Raw genomic sequence first — 19154 nt, forward strand, 5'->3', positions numbered from 1 at the left:
ATCTTTTGAAATAATCTTTTAGTTTATATACACATGAATTTTTTTTATTTTTTCATATAAAATATTAAAACGTTATTTTGTAATTTTTCCGGGTTGATCCAGATGACCTAGGACCCGGCCTCTTGGCGGGGTCAACCCATGGACTGAGTTTGATAACTATGGTCTAGTATGGCTGGGTTTGCCTTGGTTGTCAAGTCAAGAGCATGAGTTTTATATAGTTATTAAGCTAGAAGTGGGTTTAATATGGTTGTTAAACCTAAAAATTCCTTGGATTTAGGAATCCTATGCAAGTATACTGTAGACCAAGACAAAATTCATTATAAACTTGTATAGTAAATTTTCCAAGCTCTGAAGGCTTGAGATGGAATAATGTTGTCTTTCCACATAAACTTCAATTATCATTTTTTCCTTTGATTGAAAACAATTGAAGATTTTTTTTTTTTGGTATTTCAATATTTTTCATAGACTCATTTGTCATTAAATATTTGAGTGGGGGTGTATGGTAGTCTTTTCATGCTTATTTGCAAAATAAAAATATTGTTCTACCCCTAAGGTTAAAACAATCAAAACCTGTCGTCCAGGGGTTTTTTGACCTTTCACAAATTGTTAAATAGTTAAAAATATCTTTAGCATTGGGGAAAACAAAAACTAAACTTTGCATATTAGAGTATTTTTATTCTTTCACGCTGTTTTTTGTGTAATTATTTTATAATTATAAGAAGCGTTTTGATATTTTAATATTATTTTATTATTTTTAAAATTAAAATGTTGCATTAGACTCCTGTGTATTTGGTTTTGACAAACAAGTTAAACCCAAACTACTTAACCGCCAGACCCAAATAATTGACTTTGGTATGGTTACCCGCCCTTAAATTAGGTATGGCATGAAATTTAAATAGAAATCACCAATATCTTTAAACAAATCTCATTTGCAACATAAATCCACATAAAACATTCATTCAAACATAATAAAAAGTTAAAAAAAATATAAAATAATGTTGTCAATGGTGAAAAATCACAAATGACCACCCATTAATTTTATTTTTTTTCTGCATTGAGTTTGATTAAAAAATATTGAAAAATAAAAATTCATAAAAAAAGAGAGAAAAAAAGGAGAAAAAATAGAATTTCTATTGAAAAATAAAAAATTCATAAATATAAAAAATAAACTATTTCAATAAGAAAGATATAATTTGAATTTTTAGATCTAAAATGTTAAATTATATTTTGTGATCATTTATTATTTATAAATAATTTCTGAACTTGAATTTTTATTTAAAATACTTAAAAATAGTCTAAATATTTTTTTAAATAAAAAATATTATAAGTTTCAATATTTTAATTATCACCTACTTTAAGCACTATACCTAATCCATATATAAAATTTATAAGAAAAAAAAAATTAAATAGGCTTGGACTAAAACCTATACACAACTAAACAAAGTTACTCAAAGTTTTTGGATTTAATATTGTAACTTTGGATTTAATATTGATCTAGACTCAATATTTTTGGGTTTAATATAATTGAGAAATCCAAAATGTTTAAAATATTTTTAATATAATTGACAACTATATATATATATATAATGCGTAATGAACGGGTAACTTGACTTGCACTCACCGAAAAATATTCTTTTAAATTGGTTGGCTAAAGCTTATACTAAGAATTTGGTGGTGATTAGAAAGGTGTTCGAGAAATCTTCAACTTGAGATTGTGTTTTACAAACCCTCTCTCATAAAAGATAAAGTTATACAATCAACTTGATGATATTAAAGGCCAAAGTTTTTATTGGTCAATAGCTTAAAACGGTGTTTGACTAATCTGCTTCTTGAAAATAAAATATGTTTTATTACCTTTTTTTAACGTAAATCTAACATGAAGTTGTGACAAATATAATCTAGTTAGTTTATCAATCTTCTCGCTAGTGAAAAGGCAGTTCAACTGGAAGCCATATTACCAAAATCAAGATCTTTGCACTCAACGAATTGAGAGGGAAATGTATGGAAACAAATAAAAATTGCTAAAATATGTAATGATGAATGGAAATTTCATATGCAAGTGCTAGTCAAGGTCGCAAAATCCTCCAATGGAATAAATGACATGACAAGCAATACTGATTACAGGGAGTTTACCATTTTCATGTGCAAGTTCAGTCCATCTAGAAGCAGTTTGATACTTTCATGATCATCTTTTGAACAGCCAGAAAAGAACTGATGGATTGAGCCCTCTAAAACAATGCAACTCTCGCCACCTATCTTCTTCAAACCACCATCTCTCATAGTCCTCCGCACATTTGTTGCCGTTTCCCACATCCCAGCATCAGCATACATGTTTGCAATTATCACAAAGTTCTCACTCCTCCTGGGCTCTAGTTCAAGCAACTTCTTTCTTACCTTATCTACTAAGCCATCACTGACATTAGCATTGTGAATACAGCATGCACTGAGCAATGTCCTCCACAAAATTGGGTCAGGCTGGAAAGGTACGTCCATCAAAAAGTTATAAGCCTCTTCAAGATTCCCAGCACGACCCAGGATATCAACCATGGCACCATAATGTATGACCATTGGTCTAATTCCATGCCTGTGTTCCATTTCGTAAAAGTACCGAAACCCCTCATCAACCAAACCAGCATGACTGCAAGCACAGAGAACCCCTAGGAATGTGACATAATTTGGGCAAATAGAAACACTCTCTTTCATCTTGAGAAAAAGCTCAAGCCCTTCTTTTCCAAATCCATGTTGAGCTAGTCCCAAAATCATTGCACTCCAAGTCCAAACATTTTTCTCCTCCATTCTATCGAAAACAAGCTTAGCGTAACCAAGATCTCCACTTTTTGCATACATGTCAACAAGGGCAGTGCCCAATTGACAATTCAATGTCATCCCCCTTTCAATCACTTGAGAATGAATCCATCTCCCTAAGCTCAAGTTCCCTATTTGTGCGCAGAGGGAAAGCATAATCACCATTGTCGTCTCATTAGGCTCAAACCCAAAGTCCTTCATTTTAACAAAATTCCAAATTGCATCTGCTAACCATAAATTCTGAACACAAGTAGTAATCACCGAATTCCACGAAACAATACTCCTTACAGGCATTTCATCAAACACTTTACATGCATCCCAAACCCTCTTGCAAGACCCATATAAGTAAACCAAATTGTTGTTAACATAAACATCGCAATCTAAACCAAACTTGAAAATATCCGCATGTACTTGTTTCCCTTCTTCAAGTGCCAAGCAAGTAGCACATGCCTTCAAAACAAAAGGGAAGGTAAAGTTATTGGGTCCAACTCCTTCTTTTCGCATTCTTTGAAACACCCGTATGGCATTTTTCGGTGCATCACCCGAGGCGTAGCCTCTAATGAGGAAATTCCAAGAAGGAGGCAATGAGTCAAGTGAATTGTATAGAAGGGAGCGGGCATAACTGAGGTGTTTAGAGGGAGATAAGGAACAGAATCTTATGAGTTCAGTTAAAAGATTGGTGTCTTGTTGAAGACCAGAGACTAGGATCTGCGCATGGATTTGAGAGACATGTTTGACTGAAGATGAGAGTTTCAGTAGAGAGAGGCAATGGTTCTTTTTGGACAGGAGTTTTGAATTGCTGTTAACGGTTCCTGGGACTCGAAGTCGAACCATGCATGCATTGCTTTAAAGTTTGCTCCCTAGTCTTATATTCGAGTTCTCGGTTATTTATATAATAGTCATTGGATGTTTATATGGTCGTTAACTTCAAAACTCGTGAGATTAGTCGTGATACACACAAGCTGACCCGAACACCCACATTAATCTAAAAAAAAGTTTGGGGTTTGGGAATTCCTCGCATCATGTCCTCTTTCCATCCTCACTACTGTAAGTAGCATTCAGGCATACGAAAGGACTGAAATGTGATATAAGTTGTTTTTAAATTTAAATTTTGTTTACAAATATATTATAATAATATATTTTTAAAATTATTTTTTATATTAGCTTATTAAATATTTGAAAACACAAAAATAAAATAAAAAATTAATTTTTTTAAAATATATTTTTAAAATATAAAAATAAATAACTATTTAAAAATTAAAAGAGTATTATATTGAAATTTAAGAAGGATAATTTAACTGATTAGATTTTAAGTTTATTTTTTATAAATTTTTAGTTAGTTATTAATTTTAGAATTTGAGATTTTTATAAATTGATCTGAATATTCATAATTAAAAAAAAAAAAAGCACTAGACTCTCGGGGTCTCCATCAACATGCAAGTGAATGTCTTCTTCATCTTCAAGAAAATGATAATATCTTCAATTTAAAAGCATCATAAAAAACCTCATAGCCTTTGTTATCTCGAATTTGAAATTCCTTCATGTCAACATCCAATACTTGTTTACACATCTATGCACGATGTATAGTCGTGTCATAGTTTTTCGATGCAAGTGTCGCTCCCACATGATGAAATTTGACATTTTGTGTTTTGCAAATAATTAATTAAAGGTTAAATAAAGGTTAAACGAAGTTAATTAAAGATTTAAAAATTAGGTTTTAAATCTATTATGTGAACAAAATTGGCAGATACAAAATTTGGGGATGTTTTAAGGTTTTGAAAACAACAATATTAATTCATTTATGAATTACAAAAGGTGTTGGATATTCTAAACAATGATGATTAATAAAAAAAAAATAGATAACAATTACATTTTTTAGAGTTTTGTTCATTCGAGATTGATGAACTTAATATAAAAAATTGAGTTTTTTTATTTTATTTTTGGGAATTCGATAAGGGTTTTGTTTAGGATTTAAAATTATCAATATTTAACGAAAACACTAGATATGAATTTCAAAATCTCAATTTTTATAAATATTTTTTTAGAATTAAGGTGAGCTTAGTGTAAAAAGATTTTTTTTTTTGGGGAGAATTTAATAGGGTTTTGTTCAGAGTTTAAAAATAATATCTAACGAAAGCACAGGTGAATTTCAACATCTAAATTTTTATAAATAATTTTTTAAAATTAAGGATTTTCATATCTAATTATTGCTCGTTAATAGAAGAGAAGAGAATATTTCAAAAGACAAAATAGAGTTTATAAGATTCCTTTTTAATTAATAGGTAACTCAATTTATTTTATTTCGTGTATGATTTTGTTAATTGTAATTATTTTGTAGAGAGGGAGAGAAGAAAACATGAGAAGCCGAGAAGACGATGTGATTTGAGTTGCATTGTAAACCTCATGATGTACACATGTCATGATGGTCAGATTAATTTCCTGTTGATAACATATATTAATTGTAAAAAAAAAAAAAGGTTTGACAAATGATTACTTACTAGGTAAATAAATATCTTCAATTATTTCCTAATTCACAAAAAGAAAAAATCAAGAAATTAATCGAAGAACAATCATTTAATTAATTTATATATCAAATAATAAATCATTATTTTCACGACATCAACATATATCATTAGATTTTTGGTAATTTGAACATTAATACATTATTAACAAGTTAAGAGTTCCATCTCGACATAGTTCCAATTTTAGTGGATGTCCCCAAATATAAGGAGACTTATAGACAGGGTTCAAGTAAAAACAATTTCCTGGTACATAATTGCTAGGTAATTTTGATATTTTTAATTTTAATTTTAATACTATACGCAAACACGCGCACTAAAAGACGCACACCCATCTTACAAATCTAGGATCAAACTTGAATTGGGATCTTAATGAATTAAAAAAAAAAGTTATAATATATTTTATTTTATTTAAGGGGGTGTTTGACTTTATGAAAACTATAAAAAAACATGACTAATATAAATTGACCTAAGCAAATATAAAGCATACTATTAACAACATATTAAAAAATATGGTTAAATCATTATAGTTATACTTGCATGGTTATTCACTGTAATAGTATTTTGTGTTTTTTTTATTTAGCTTATTTTTCACCTTTTAACAAATTATTTTTTTATTTAGGTTTTTATTTTTTTATTTTATCATTCAATATTAAAATCTAATATTTTAGATTTAATATTTTTTTTATTTCAAACTTTAACATTAGATTTGTTGGAAGTAAGGTTTTATAATTTTTTTTATTTTTATTTTTATAAATTTATTTTAATTTCATGACCTAAGTCTTCAGTTTAAAAGATTAACTCGAGTTTATATAGGTTGTTTCTTTTAGGCTGTGTTTAATAATTATTGATTTTTTTTTAATTTTATCCTTCAACATTAGGTTAGTTGGAAATATGGCTTTGTAATTTTTTTTCAATTTGCTTTTTATGAAGTTATATCGATCTCATAAGCAGGGTTCAATTTATTCACTTTTTTGGTTCGTTTTTAGTTAATATTTTTTTATTTCACCCTCCAACAACTTAATCTTCTTGTTTGTTTTTTTTTCCTTACTTAAGATTTTTTTAAAATTTTATCTTTCAATACTAAGTTATTTGGGAATTGAGCTTTATTCAATTTGCTTTATGTGGAATTATTTGAGTCTCAGGGATTTAGTTTTTTTTTTTTGTATTAATTTCAACCTTCAACATTAGATTTGTTGGAAATCAACTTTCATGATTTTTTTTATATTATTTTTTTTATGAAGTTATCATGATCTCATAATCCAAGTCGCGGGTTTAACAGGTTAACCCAAGTTGATTTGAGTTGGTTTTTTTTGTTATTTTTAATTATTTTTTTCAATTATATCCTTCAATATTGAGCTAATTGAAAATTGAATATTGATTTTTTTTTCAATTTAATTTCATGACTCAGAATACGAGTTTAAATGTTTGACTCAAGTTAATATTTAATTATTTTTTTCTTTTCTAATTTATTTATTTTTTCAATTTTGTCATTAGAACATTAAATTTATTAATAATTGTCCTTCAAAATTTATTTTAATTTGTTTTCTATAGGGTTAACATAATCTTATGATTTGGGTTGCATATTTAATAAGTTAGCCCAAGTCAATCAAATATGTTGTAATTTCAATATTATTTTTAAAAATATTATTCAATATGTCACCGTATTAATATTTAAAAAATATGTCATTCAACATGTATTATATTTTGAGTTCATATTAAACTGGTGAATGTTCTCATTTACTAAGGGTCCATTTGTTTTGTGTAAAATATTTTATGAATAAAAAATATTTTACCATATAATGTTTTACATGTAAAATATTTTCTCATAAAATATTTGGCTTGAAAAATATTTTTTACATAAAAATTTTTAATGTGAATATTTTCCAATGGTGTTAGTTCTGAGATGGTGGAGGTTGTTGTGGAGGAGAAGGTGGTGGTGATAACATGGTCGTGATGATGAAGGAGGTTGTTGTGGTGGTAGTGAAATACTGATAATGATCGTACATGAAAGTGATTGAGTTTACTCATTAGGATATCCAAAAGATTGTGCTAATTTGGATCGTAAAAGAGGTGTTTATGAGGTGGTAGTGAAAGAAGAGGTAGTGGTGAGATAACAATGATAATAAAAGAGGTGGTAGTAAGATATTCATAATAGTAGTGAAAGAGGAGACAATGATGAGATGGTGGTGGTGATAATATTAATGGTAGTAGTAAGATGATGATGGTGGTGAAGGAGGTGTTCGTGGAAGAAGTGATGGTGACATAGTGATAGTAGTAATAATGTTGGTAGTATTAAGATGACAATAGTATTAAATGAGATAGTTGTGGTAATAGTGGAGGAGAAAGTGATGTGAGATAATAGTAATAATAATAATAGTAGTAGTAAGATAACAACAATGGTGGGAAAGATGGTAATAAGATGATGATGGTGGTTGAAATAGTTGAATAATATTATATGTGGATTACTATTTAATGAAACTTTATGAACTAAAAATATTTTTCAATTAATTAACTAAATTTGAATATTAATTGTAAAATATTTTTTATTAACTAATTTATTTATAAAATATTTTACAAAAAACAAACACACAAAGATATTTCTAAAAAATATTTTTTTCAAAAAGCAAACATATAAAAATCTGAAAAATATTTTACTTTAAACAAACATATCTTTAAGCCTCACAAATTTATCTTGACTTACATTTCCATGTCAAAAAAATATGGAATAATCAATTGGATCCATAAGCTAAAAAACCATTAACATTATACATACATACATACATACATACATATATATATATATATATATATATATATAATTGTACAGTCACACTTATCCCTTGAATTTAATCTATGCAGACAATTTAGCTAATCATCTGGACAACCCTATTTGCTAATGGGCATTGCCTAAGTCGACAGTCCATGTCTATTAAGTTATGACTCTTACCCTTTTCAAAGAAGTCTAGTGGCGGCACACACTACAAGGTAGTGTTATGACCTCAAAGAAGCTAGTATAAAAACTTTCTTGTCAATAGCTAGCTATGTAAGTATAACATCAACCTTTCTTACCAATCACATGTGGTCGCTAACCTTTTCTACTAACATCCACAACACTTCGTATGATTTCTGTAACTTCACTTGTGCGGGTATAGATAATTTTTCTTCATCATTACACTCCATATGATGTTTGCAACTCCTTCTGTGACTAAAGCATATAAAAAACTGAGGTTATTAGGTTATAACATTATCACAAGCACATACAATGTTCAAATATATCCTCTTCTAAACTCTCGTTCTTTTGGTTATATATTCTCGCTTATTGAATCGAAGATTTCTTCATTTTTTAATATGAGATTTGCTTTTGCAGGGGAGAAGCAGCCGTGGAAAGCGTATCTCAAGTTTTCACGACTTCATCAACGGGGAACTCTTCTTAATTTGCTTTGCAACGGGAATGCAACCATCAGGACCAGAGGTCAGTGGCATGCACATTTTGAATACAAACCTTACACTTCTTACTATAATTTTATGTGCTACATTGTCCAAGTAATTATGCTAGGCATTAATCAATTCTCTTACAGGGGTTCTATCTATTTTATCTACATGAATATCAGTGAATTCAGACAAGATTGCCCTGAACTCATCCCCAGAGAGGGTTTCCTTTTCTAGCAGCACCTCCACTAGTTTATCAATGGCCTCCCTATTGTTCCTTATATGTTCCTTAGCAATCTCATATGCTCTTTCAATTATGTCTCGCACTGATGAATCGATATCTTCCGCGAGTTTCTCTGACATGGAGTTTCTAGCTAGCATCCTTAGCACCACATCACTGCTCCGTGCTGCTGGATCGGTCAGTGACCATGGTCCGATCTCAGACATGCCATACATTGTTACCATCTGCAAGAAATTAATTTATCAATCCAAGTTAGAGAAGTTTCCCTTTCGTTTTATGATCCGTAAATTTGAGTGACCTGTTCAGTAATCTTAGTTTGTTATGACTTACCTGTTCAGCGATTTGAGTGATCTGTTGCAGGTCCCCTGCTGCACCAGTTGTGATTTCTGATTCACCAAAAATCACTTCCTCTGCTGCTCTACCTCCAAGTCCTCCAACTATCAAAGAAAATAGCTGTTGCTTGGAAATGAGAGTTGGATCCTCACCTGGTATGAACCACGTTAGACCACGAGCTTGCCCCCGGGGAATTAGAGTGACTTTCTGCACCAGGTCATGTCCGGGTGTCAATGTCCTGTGTATGGAAAAGTATATAGAAGATATAAGTAAGCTCATATCATAAGTGATTCTCATCAACATACTTGTATGGAACAAGTTACGGATGAATGATGTTCCGAGATAGAATCGGCTAGAAAAAAACAAGAAAGAAAAGGAAATACGATTAGAGCGCTTGTATGAAATCTTGTTTGATGACTTACGCGCAAACAGCGTGCCCAACCTCATGGTAAGCCACCAAAGTTTTGCACTTTCCATCAGTCATCTTGGTTCCCTCCATGCCTGCCACGATTCGATCGATTGAATCATCAATCTCTTTCAGGGTGATCTTGTATTTGCCTCTCCTACCAGCAAGAATTGCCGCTTCATTCATTAGGTTAGCCAAGTCTGCACCACTGAATCCTGGCGTCCTCATGGCAATAATGCTCAGAGAGACCCCTTTGTCCAGCTTCTTGTTTTTGCTATGCACGTTTAATATCTCTTCCCTACCTCTCACATCTGGTAGCCCAACTGTGACCTACATATTCAAGCAACAAAACTTTATTTGAACCTAATTCATAGAGGCTTCTCATGCTAAGCATCTTGATTAATAAGAAACGATAGAGTACCTGCCTATCAAATCTTCCTGGCCTAAGCAAAGCAGAATCAAGAATTTCAGGTCGGTTTGTAGCAGCAATAACAATCACTCCACTATTACCACTAAAACCATCCATTTCAGTAAGTAACTGATTCAGTGTCTGCTCCCTCTCATCATTTCCTCCACCAATTCCTGTCCCTCTCTGCCTCCCGACAGCATCTATCTCATCGATAAAAACTATGCATGGTGAGTTCGCCTTAGCTTTGTTGAACAAGTCCCTAACTCTTGAAGCCCCTACACCAACAAACATCTCAATAAACTCTGATCCTGACAGAGAAAAGAAAGGAACGCCTGCTTCTCCAGCTATTGCTTTAGCTAGCAAGGTTTTTCCAGTTCCTGGAGGTCCTACTAACAGAACTCCCTTAGGAATGCTTGCACCTACTGCAGCAAACTTCTCTGGAGTTTTTAAGAATTCTACAATTTCTTGAAAATCTTGCTTTGCTTCGTCAACTCCAGCAACATCATCAAATGTCACTCCAGTATTAGGCTCGATCTGGAATTTGGCTTTGCTCCTGTTTTTTGAACATTTAGCACATGGTTATTTTATCAGGTCATCATATATGATATCCTTCTGGTATCTCATGCATGTTTTTAATGTCATAAAAACCAGGGAAAGAAAAAAGGATTATGACATTATATATACATGTACCTTCCTAGTCCAAATGGCAAGCTGGGACCTCCGGGGGTGTTGGTAGATGATGTACTTAACAACAAAGAGCCAAGCAATATCAATGGAAAGGCCAAGTTTCCCAACAAGTCAAGTAGAGCAGCAGTCCAGTTCGGCTCTGTTGGGTGAGCAGCAAAATCAACATTCTTCTCTTTTAGTTTCCTCAACAACTCTTGTGGCAGTCCTGGTAACTGGATTTTGACCCTCTGGATCTTTTCAAGTATGGGATTAAAAATCTCAGCAATTGCTACCGTCCCATTCTCAAACAAGTCCACTTTTCTTACAGCACCTTCATCTAAGTACTCAAAGAATCTTGAGTAAGACATTCTACTTGAAGTTGAAGTAACTGGACTCTCTGGCTCTGCAGCTCTTGCAGGCTTAGCAACAGAGAGTCCTTCACTTAAGAGTACTACAGCAGTGGCATTAAGTAGTTCTCTCCTATTAAGTTTGATATCTAGGGATGTTTTGAGAGATGGGCTGACTCTATCAGTGCTTTTAGGAATCTGGACATCATTTGCAAGGTCCTGAGATTTGCGAACGGGAATGCGGGGGAGAGAAAGAGATAGAGCAGGTGACATGTTTCCTTGTTTAAACTTTCAACTCGTGAGAAACTCAGAAATGGTGGCGTGCTGCTGCTTTGGTTGGAGGGAAATGTTGATGGATGACTTGTTTAAATAAGGAGAACCTAAGATGTTTCCAGACTTCAACTCGGCCATTGTTTGAGTGGGATATTTGCAGTTTAGTCTTGCATTCATGAAAGGTCTAGAAAGAGGTTAGAGCTTATGTTCCAGATTGATCTAGTTTTGGACCTTATCATTTGGAATGTCCAAGTGTTTTTCGCTGACATGAAACAATGATAAAACATAAAACCTGTCTTTCCTTTCTTTCTTTCGCATCCACACACTTGGAAATAAAAAGATGGACATTTGGATGTCTGATGTTCATCGGGCCTGAGGCATATTATGCCACGTTTACGTTCTCTAATTGATGTGGTCATAGCTTAGAACCATGAGCACTTTCACTTCTAAAGATAACTGATGTTATGCTGCAGGTTAGTGATATATTTATATATTGTTGTGAGTTTATAAACAAAAAAAAAAAATTATATAGTAAAAAGTTATTGCAATTTATAATATTTTTAAAGAAAAAATTATAAAATTAATTTTTTAACTAGTTTAATATTAAAGAAATCAACAAAAAATTTTTTGAAAACAATTATAACAAAAAAAAGAAAAAAAAAGATGCAGGAAAACATGGTAACAATCTATAGTGTTTCATGAGAAAATCTACAATTATAATTTTCAATTAGCTTAATATTAAAAATAATAAAATTAATAAAGATAATTTAAAAAAATCATAACAAAAAAATCATATGGTAATCTATAGTGTTTTAAAGAAAAAAATATGAAATTAAATTATCAACCAACTCAATATGAAAAAAAAAAACCAACAAAGACAATTCTAAAAAAATTATTAAAAAAATCATGTGAAGAAACATTGTAGTAATTCATAATGTTTTTTTAAAAAAAACTACAAAGTTTAATTTTTAACCAGCTCCATATTAAACAAATAAATCAACAAAAACAATTCTAGAAAAAACATTAAAAAAAAAGACAATTTTGGTGAAAAAAAGTAAAAAGTATTAAAAAAGTTAAAACTAAATTCTCAACCAGTTCAATATTAAAAAAATTTAAAAAAACATGTAGTGAAACATTGTAGTAAAACAAAAATCATATGAAGAAATACTATAATAATTTACAGTATTTTAAAGAAAAAATCTATGAAGCAAAATTTTCAACTACCTCAATATGAAAAAATAAAATTGACAAAAATTATTTAAAAAATTCATAAAAATAAAAGAAAAAATAGTAATCCATAATGTTTTAGAGAAAAAATTAATGAAATTATCAATTAGTTCAATATTAAAAAAAAATCAAAAAAAATAATTTTAAAAAATACAATAAAAAAAAGACAATCTTGAAAAAAAAAGAAAACAAATATGTAAAATCTAAAAAAAAAGGGATGAAAAAAATGTGGGGGAAAAAGAAAAAAAAAGAAAAGCAAAACAAAAAAATTAACTGAAAAAAAAAAAACATGTAGTCCCTCCTGTCTTGTAATATTTAGTTAATTAAGATCAGGAGTCCCAAAGATTTTAAATTTAGTTATGAAGTTCTCCATAAGTAAAATCAGCCCTTCAGCTCATGTAAACTTCCAAGGTATCTGGTGTTGGTAACATGGTTATATAAATTTTTAAAGTAGTTTTTATTTCTTTAAACTTGCAAGGTATGTGTCGGTAACATGGTTATATAAATTTTTAAAGTATTTTTTATTTGAAGAAATATTAAAATAATTTTTTTAAAAAAATTATTTTTGAATAACAGAATATTAAAACTATTCAAAAATATTAAAAATATTAATTTAAAATAAAAAATTAAATTTTAACAAAAAAAAAAGATCAAAACTCAATCTGAAATAGTAACTTAGATCTGCATAGTGTGGAATCTTTGATTTTTTGAGGAATAAATGGAAGTTAAAAGGTGGACGGACGAGGACAACCGTTATAAATTGTATATTAAGATTTTAATAATATTAAAAACATCTTTCTAAGCATGAAGAAACACAGCATCAAGAGAGCACAATTACTAGTTATTTATAGAAGTAAATATGAAAGAAGTAAATATGGCGGACAACATCTCATTTATAAAGGCCAAGAAGAAATTCTGAGAACAAAAGAAACAACACTTCTCACTTGCTGTTCTGTCCTATTGAAATGCATGGTTGTCTAAGCTCTCATGTCTAAGGTTGTGGACTTGACTCTTTTTTCGTTTGTGTGTGTGTGTACCAAAAACATGCAAGGAGTGAGATAGTTTACTGTGAATTGTAACAGTAAATTGAAGTTTTTGTTCTTCATCAAAACAACCAAGAAAATTAAGCTTCGAGGTAAAATGTTTTTTTTTTTTTCCTTTTGATCCATTTGTCATTCTTGTCTTGAATGAGGGTGCAAAAATCTTGTTGTATTTTTTTCAAGAGTGGTAAAATTCCTTCATTGTGCTTGAGAAAAAAAATTATATAGTTGGCTTCTAAGGACTTTTTTGAAATTTCATATTTTATTGCATGGTAAATTTACAAAATTTCCCTCGTTATCAAAATTAATAAAGGTTTTTTAATGGGCATTTTTATATTTTCATCAAGAATTTTTGGTATAATTAGATGAGTAGAGAGGTAAATTGATGTTTATAATAATTAAAAAATATTAAAAATTCAAAACACATTAGATTTATTAAATTAACTCGATTTTAGGATTAATTTAAATTTGTTAGGGGGTGTTTTCATATTTTTATATGGATTTTTTTTTGTTATAATTGAATAAGTAAAGGGGTAAATTTATCTTTACAATAATTAAAAAATCATTAAAAATCCAAACATGTCAGACAGGCAGGTGGAGGGTTGCACGGAGTTTGGACAACACATAAAGCATTATTCAACGTTCGAAGATTTTCTTTTGTCGTGTCAATTGATTGCCAATGACATCCTCTTTCTCCATATGCATTGCGTGTTAGGCTCTAATGAATGGATTATTGTTGGAGTTGATTATATTATATTGCAGAGAAGATTTTATATTGGTAGCAACAGTAGCCAATAAAAGTGTGAAAAGGTGCAATGCCTTTTGTCCTAAGTTAAAATAGTTTATACAGGGGTATGAATTCCATGCTGGTTTAAGATTGTTGAAATGAGGAAGGTGTGACATGGTTTTGGGAGTATATTGGTTGAAAATATATTCTTTTATTTTGTTTGATTTTATTAAAATAAAGTTAATTGAATTAAAATGAATGGTAAAAAAAACTAAATTATAGATGATTACTGCAAACAAACCATATAAGAGTTTGAATGAAGCAATATATGGATTTGTGGGATAATTTTTGTTTATGAAAATGATAAAAAAATCAAGATAGGATGTTAAGGATTTAGAGGTAAATATATTGATAAAAGAATATCAATATGTGTTTACAAAACCAAAATGCCTACCTTTAATAAGAAAGTTGGATCATAAGATACCACCCATTCCAAGAGCCAAGTTAGTTAATATTAGACTATACATGAGCTCATACGAGCATAAGAAAGATATAGAAAGACCGGTGAAGGACATTTTATAAAATGAAATCATTTAGTATATTTGCAGTCCATTTGTCTCTATTATACTCTTAGTTTAACCAATAACAAAAAAATAACACTCGGACATTTTATATGAATTAAAGAGAGTTGAATGTTTTATATGGATTATAGAAAGTTGAATGTTCTAACTATTAAGAATAGATTCTTTATTACACTATTCATCTAATAGATGAGCTGATGAATAAATAACAATAATCTAAGTTCTTTTCAAAGCTAGATTTAATATTAGAGTATTATCAAGTGAGAATGTAGGTAAAAGATGTGGAGAAAACAACATTCAAAACTATCATAAACATTATAAATTCAAAGTGATGCCTTTTAGCTTAATTAACTAGAAATGTGGTTAGCGCTATGCTGCAAGTTAATTTTTTTGTATAAAAAATATTAAAAAAATTTAAAATTTAAAAGTATTAAGCTTTTCAACAAAATTATACCTAAAAGCATTGGGTTTGTCTATTACTCCTGATCCAAAAATTATATTTATAATATTAATAATAATATTAAACTTGCATAACTCAAGTTTAAGTGAATTTGATTGCAACATCAAATTTAGAGTCTTTGATATGAGTCTGGCTACAAGGCCTTATTATAAAGGTGTGATAATTAAAAAAAAACTTAATATTACTGAATGAAATTAAAAAAATTAATTGAAAAGAAAAAAACAGTAAAGCAAAGCATTATTTCAATGAATAGTGCTTTGCAAGGAGGCGTACAGTAAAATCTTCTCATGAGATCACAATAATTTAATGACCAGTAAACAAAACAAATTAAAAAATTTAATTGTTAATCAAATCGATATTAAAAGATGAAATTGAAAGAAAAAACTACTTAAGAAAAATAAAAAAATTTGAATCAACTAGTTTAACCCGTCAAACCTAAGATTCATATCATGAGAGTGTGATAATTAAATAGAAAAAAAAATTAACATTAATAAACAAAAAGAAAAAAAAGATTAATTAAAAAGAAAAAAAAACCTACAGGAAGAAAAAAACTAATGAAGAAAAAGAAAAAAAATCTGAATTAACTAGGTTAACCTGTCAAATCAGGTTAATCCGTTAAACTTGAAATTTGTGTCATGAAAATTTGATAACTAAATAGAAAAAAACTTAATATTAACAAACTAAATTTAAGCAAAAATAATTAAAAAGCAAAAACAAATACTAAACAAAAAAATATTAATTTAAAAAAAACAAAGAAAAAAAAGCCTACATGAAGAAAAAAATTAATGAAGAAAAAGAAAAAAATCTGAATTAACTCGGTTAATCCTTTAAATCAGGTTAATCCGTCAAATCTGAGATTTGTGTCATGAAAGTTTGATAACTGAATAGGAAAAAAATTATGAATTAACCTATAATTAGCTGGGTTAACCCGTCAAACCCGAAATCTGTGTTATGAAAGTTTAATAATTAAATAAAAAAAATTAACATTAACAAACTAAATTAAAAAGAAAAACCAGAAAAAAAATAATCTGGGTTATCCTGTCAAACTTGGAACTCGTGTAATGAAAATTTGATAACTAAATAGGAAAAAATTTAACATTAACAAAAAAAATTAAACAAAAAAAATTCATTAAAAAAACAATGAAAACAAAACAGCTTAAAAAAAATTCAAAAAAAAAAGACACTTAAATGTTTCATTGTGGACTGCACTAAAAAAAATTAACTAAAAAGAAAAATAAAAAAAAATTGAGTTAACCTATCAAATCCGGAATCTATATCATGAAAATTTAATACTAAATAGGAAAAAAATTAACATTAAAAAAATTAAACAAAAAAATTCATTAAAAAAAGAAAAGAAACACTTAAAAACACAAAATAAAAAAAATAAAAAAACTTAAAAAAAAAAAACAGCTCAACGTTTCACTACGGACTTGCACAGTAAAACTCTAAGCAGTTTTAGCTATTGTTATAATACACCAACCAATTTTTAAGCATTAATGAACAACATATTAAAGCCTTATTTGAAAAGATTTGTGTTGGTACTCTTTAATGATATATTGATATACAATTCCATATTAGAATTATATATTAGTCATCTTATAAATGTTTTAGAGATTTTGAGGGATAACTAATCATTTGTAAAACAATCAAAGTGCTTTTTTATGAGCAAAATGCATCATATTTAAGCATATTAGCTTTTTAACAAGAATGACAATTGATATAAAAAAGAATGCAGTTATAAATTACTTATATGTTCTATATTTTATGAAGGAATTGAAGGGTTTTTTGGGTTTGACAAGCTATTACCAAAAGTTCATTAAAGGTTTTGGTATTATTAGCAAACCAGTTACAAAATTGCTAAAAGAAAAATAACTTAAGTTTGAATAAGAAGGCCTAAACAACCTTTAATCAGCTTAAAAAAGCTTTATGCAAGGCATTAGTGTTGAAACTACCAAATTTCAATGATATTTTTATGCTAGAAATCGATGTTTATGCTACTACATTGAGAGTAATTTTAAGCTAGGAAGGAAAGGACTTTAACTTTCTCTAGTAAAGCAATAAGTTCATAATATTTAAGGCTATTAATCTATGAAAAAAGTATGAAAATATTCTGGCAGTGAAAATATGAAGACATAATTTAGAACATGATAAGTTCATCATTAAGAATGGTCATGGGAGCCTGAAATATCTTTTAGAACAAAAGATTTATATTGTAAAGGAAAGATATAACTAAATTGTTGAAATTGAGGCATATAATTAAATAAAAATAAATAGAAGAAAAATATAGTAGCTAATGTATTATCTAGAAAAATTAATAAGGAAAAAGATTATTAGAAAATAAAAATCCAATTAAAGAAGACCAACAAAAATCAAAACCTATAGCTTCACTAGTCCCGACATAGCAAGAGAAGATATCAATAATTATAAAGAAGACCTTAATTTATAGGAAATTATAGTTGGAAAGTTGATCGATGTTAATAATCAGATATAATAAACTTTTGCAGAAGGGATTCGAGGTATAGAAATAATATTGTAATTGGCAAGATTAGAGATTTAAAAAACATGTTGACGGGTGTTGCATTGGCTCTTATATAGGGAGGACATGTAGATATTTATACTTCCTGTAAAATACTAAAAATAATATCATATTAGCTAATAAAAAAACAAACAATTAAAAAATTTATAGTAGAATGTGATATTTGCAAAGAAACTAAATTGAATAGGATAACTTATTCAGAAATACTATAACCTTTACCATTTTCAAGTGAAACATGAGAGGATATAACCATGAATTTCATATAATCACTTCCATAGTCTAAGGTAAATATATCATTATAGTGACAGATGACAGATTTACAAAGTATGCATATTTTATTACATTGACACATTCATTCATAGCTCAAAAAATATCTCAAGTATTCTTGGATATTTTTACAAATTTTTTGAATCATCAACTATAATTGTTACATACAAATATAATATATTCATAAGCTTGTTTTGGAGGGAGTTGTTTAAGATGTTATATGTTATGTCGTTGACAAGTTTAGCCTATCATCCATAAAATAATTAAAAAAAATTAAGAGGGTCAATCAATATTTAAAGATTTATTCAGAACATACAAAAATATAAAATACCATTGACTCAATGGTGGTACAACTCTAATTTTTTTTCTGCCATTAAAATGACTCCATTCTGGACTATGTATAAACATCCTCCACCCAACATAGAACTAGTGACACCTGAGACTATTATCATGGTTGCAGTTGAATAAATGATCCAGTTGAGGGCTAATATGGACCAATTTTTTCATAAATAGTTGGAAGCAAAATGAAAAAATTATAAATACGAGAAGAACTGAAAATTAATGAGTGAATGGTTGGAAGAAATGATCCAGTTGAGGTCTAGAATGAACTAGTTTCTTCAAAGTGGCTAGGCATAAAATGAATCAAATCACAAATAGAAAGGGAGCTAATGGCTGGTGATTTGGTCTGCCTCAAATTACAACTATATAAAAAAAACCAGCGTGGCTTCAGGAAAGAGATTCAAATTGAATATCAGGTTTTATGATCCTTATAAAGTTATCCAAAGAACTAAAACCGTGGCCTCCAAATTATAGCTACTAGAAGGAACAACCATTCGTCCAGTTTTTCATCTATCATTTCTCAAAAAGAGAAAGTAGGAGATAAAG

General features: G+C 29.2%; 2 protein-coding genes across 4 annotated transcripts; both read right to left on the reverse strand.

Moving 5' to 3' along the window:
• Positions 1-2031: 2031 nt before the first annotated feature.
• On the reverse strand, positions 2032-3860 carry LOC105133449 (Pentatricopeptide repeat (PPR) superfamily protein). 2 transcript variants are annotated; one of them, XM_011037457.1, is made up of 2 exons: positions 3802-3860; positions 2032-3657 (listed from the first exon to the last, which is right to left on the reverse strand). In XM_011037457.1, the coding sequence occupies exon 2, from the start codon at positions 3637-3639 to the stop codon at positions 2119-2121; it is 1521 nt and encodes a 506-aa protein (XP_011035759.1). In that variant the 5' UTR covers positions 3640-3657; positions 3802-3860; the 3' UTR covers positions 2032-2118. The 2 variants fall into 2 exon arrangements, with proteins under 2 accessions (XP_011035759.1, XP_011035760.1); XM_011037458.1 differs by having other exon boundaries at positions 2032-3661; positions 3806-3854.
• A 4955-nt stretch (positions 3861-8815) lies between these two features.
• Positions 8816-11569, reverse strand: FTSH6 (FTSH protease 6). 2 transcript variants are annotated; one of them, XM_011037459.1, is made up of 5 exons: positions 10836-11567; positions 10158-10698; positions 9753-10066; positions 9328-9568; positions 8816-9221 (listed from the first exon to the last, which is right to left on the reverse strand). In XM_011037459.1, exons 1-5 carry the CDS (start codon positions 11429-11431, stop codon positions 8880-8882), a joined length of 2034 nt encoding a protein of 677 aa, XP_011035761.1. In that variant the 5' UTR covers positions 11432-11567; the 3' UTR covers positions 8816-8879. The 2 variants fall into 2 exon arrangements, with proteins under 2 accessions (XP_011035761.1, XP_011035762.1); XM_011037460.1 differs by having other exon boundaries at positions 9129-9244; positions 10836-11569.
• Positions 11570-19154: the final 7585 nt, after the last annotated feature.

The sequence above is a fragment of the Populus euphratica genome, unplaced genomic scaffold, assembly GCF_000495115.2.
Source record: "Populus euphratica unplaced genomic scaffold, PopEup_1.0 scaffold129.1, whole genome shotgun sequence".
Lineage (NCBI taxonomy): Eukaryota > Viridiplantae > Streptophyta > Magnoliopsida > Malpighiales > Salicaceae > Populus > Populus euphratica.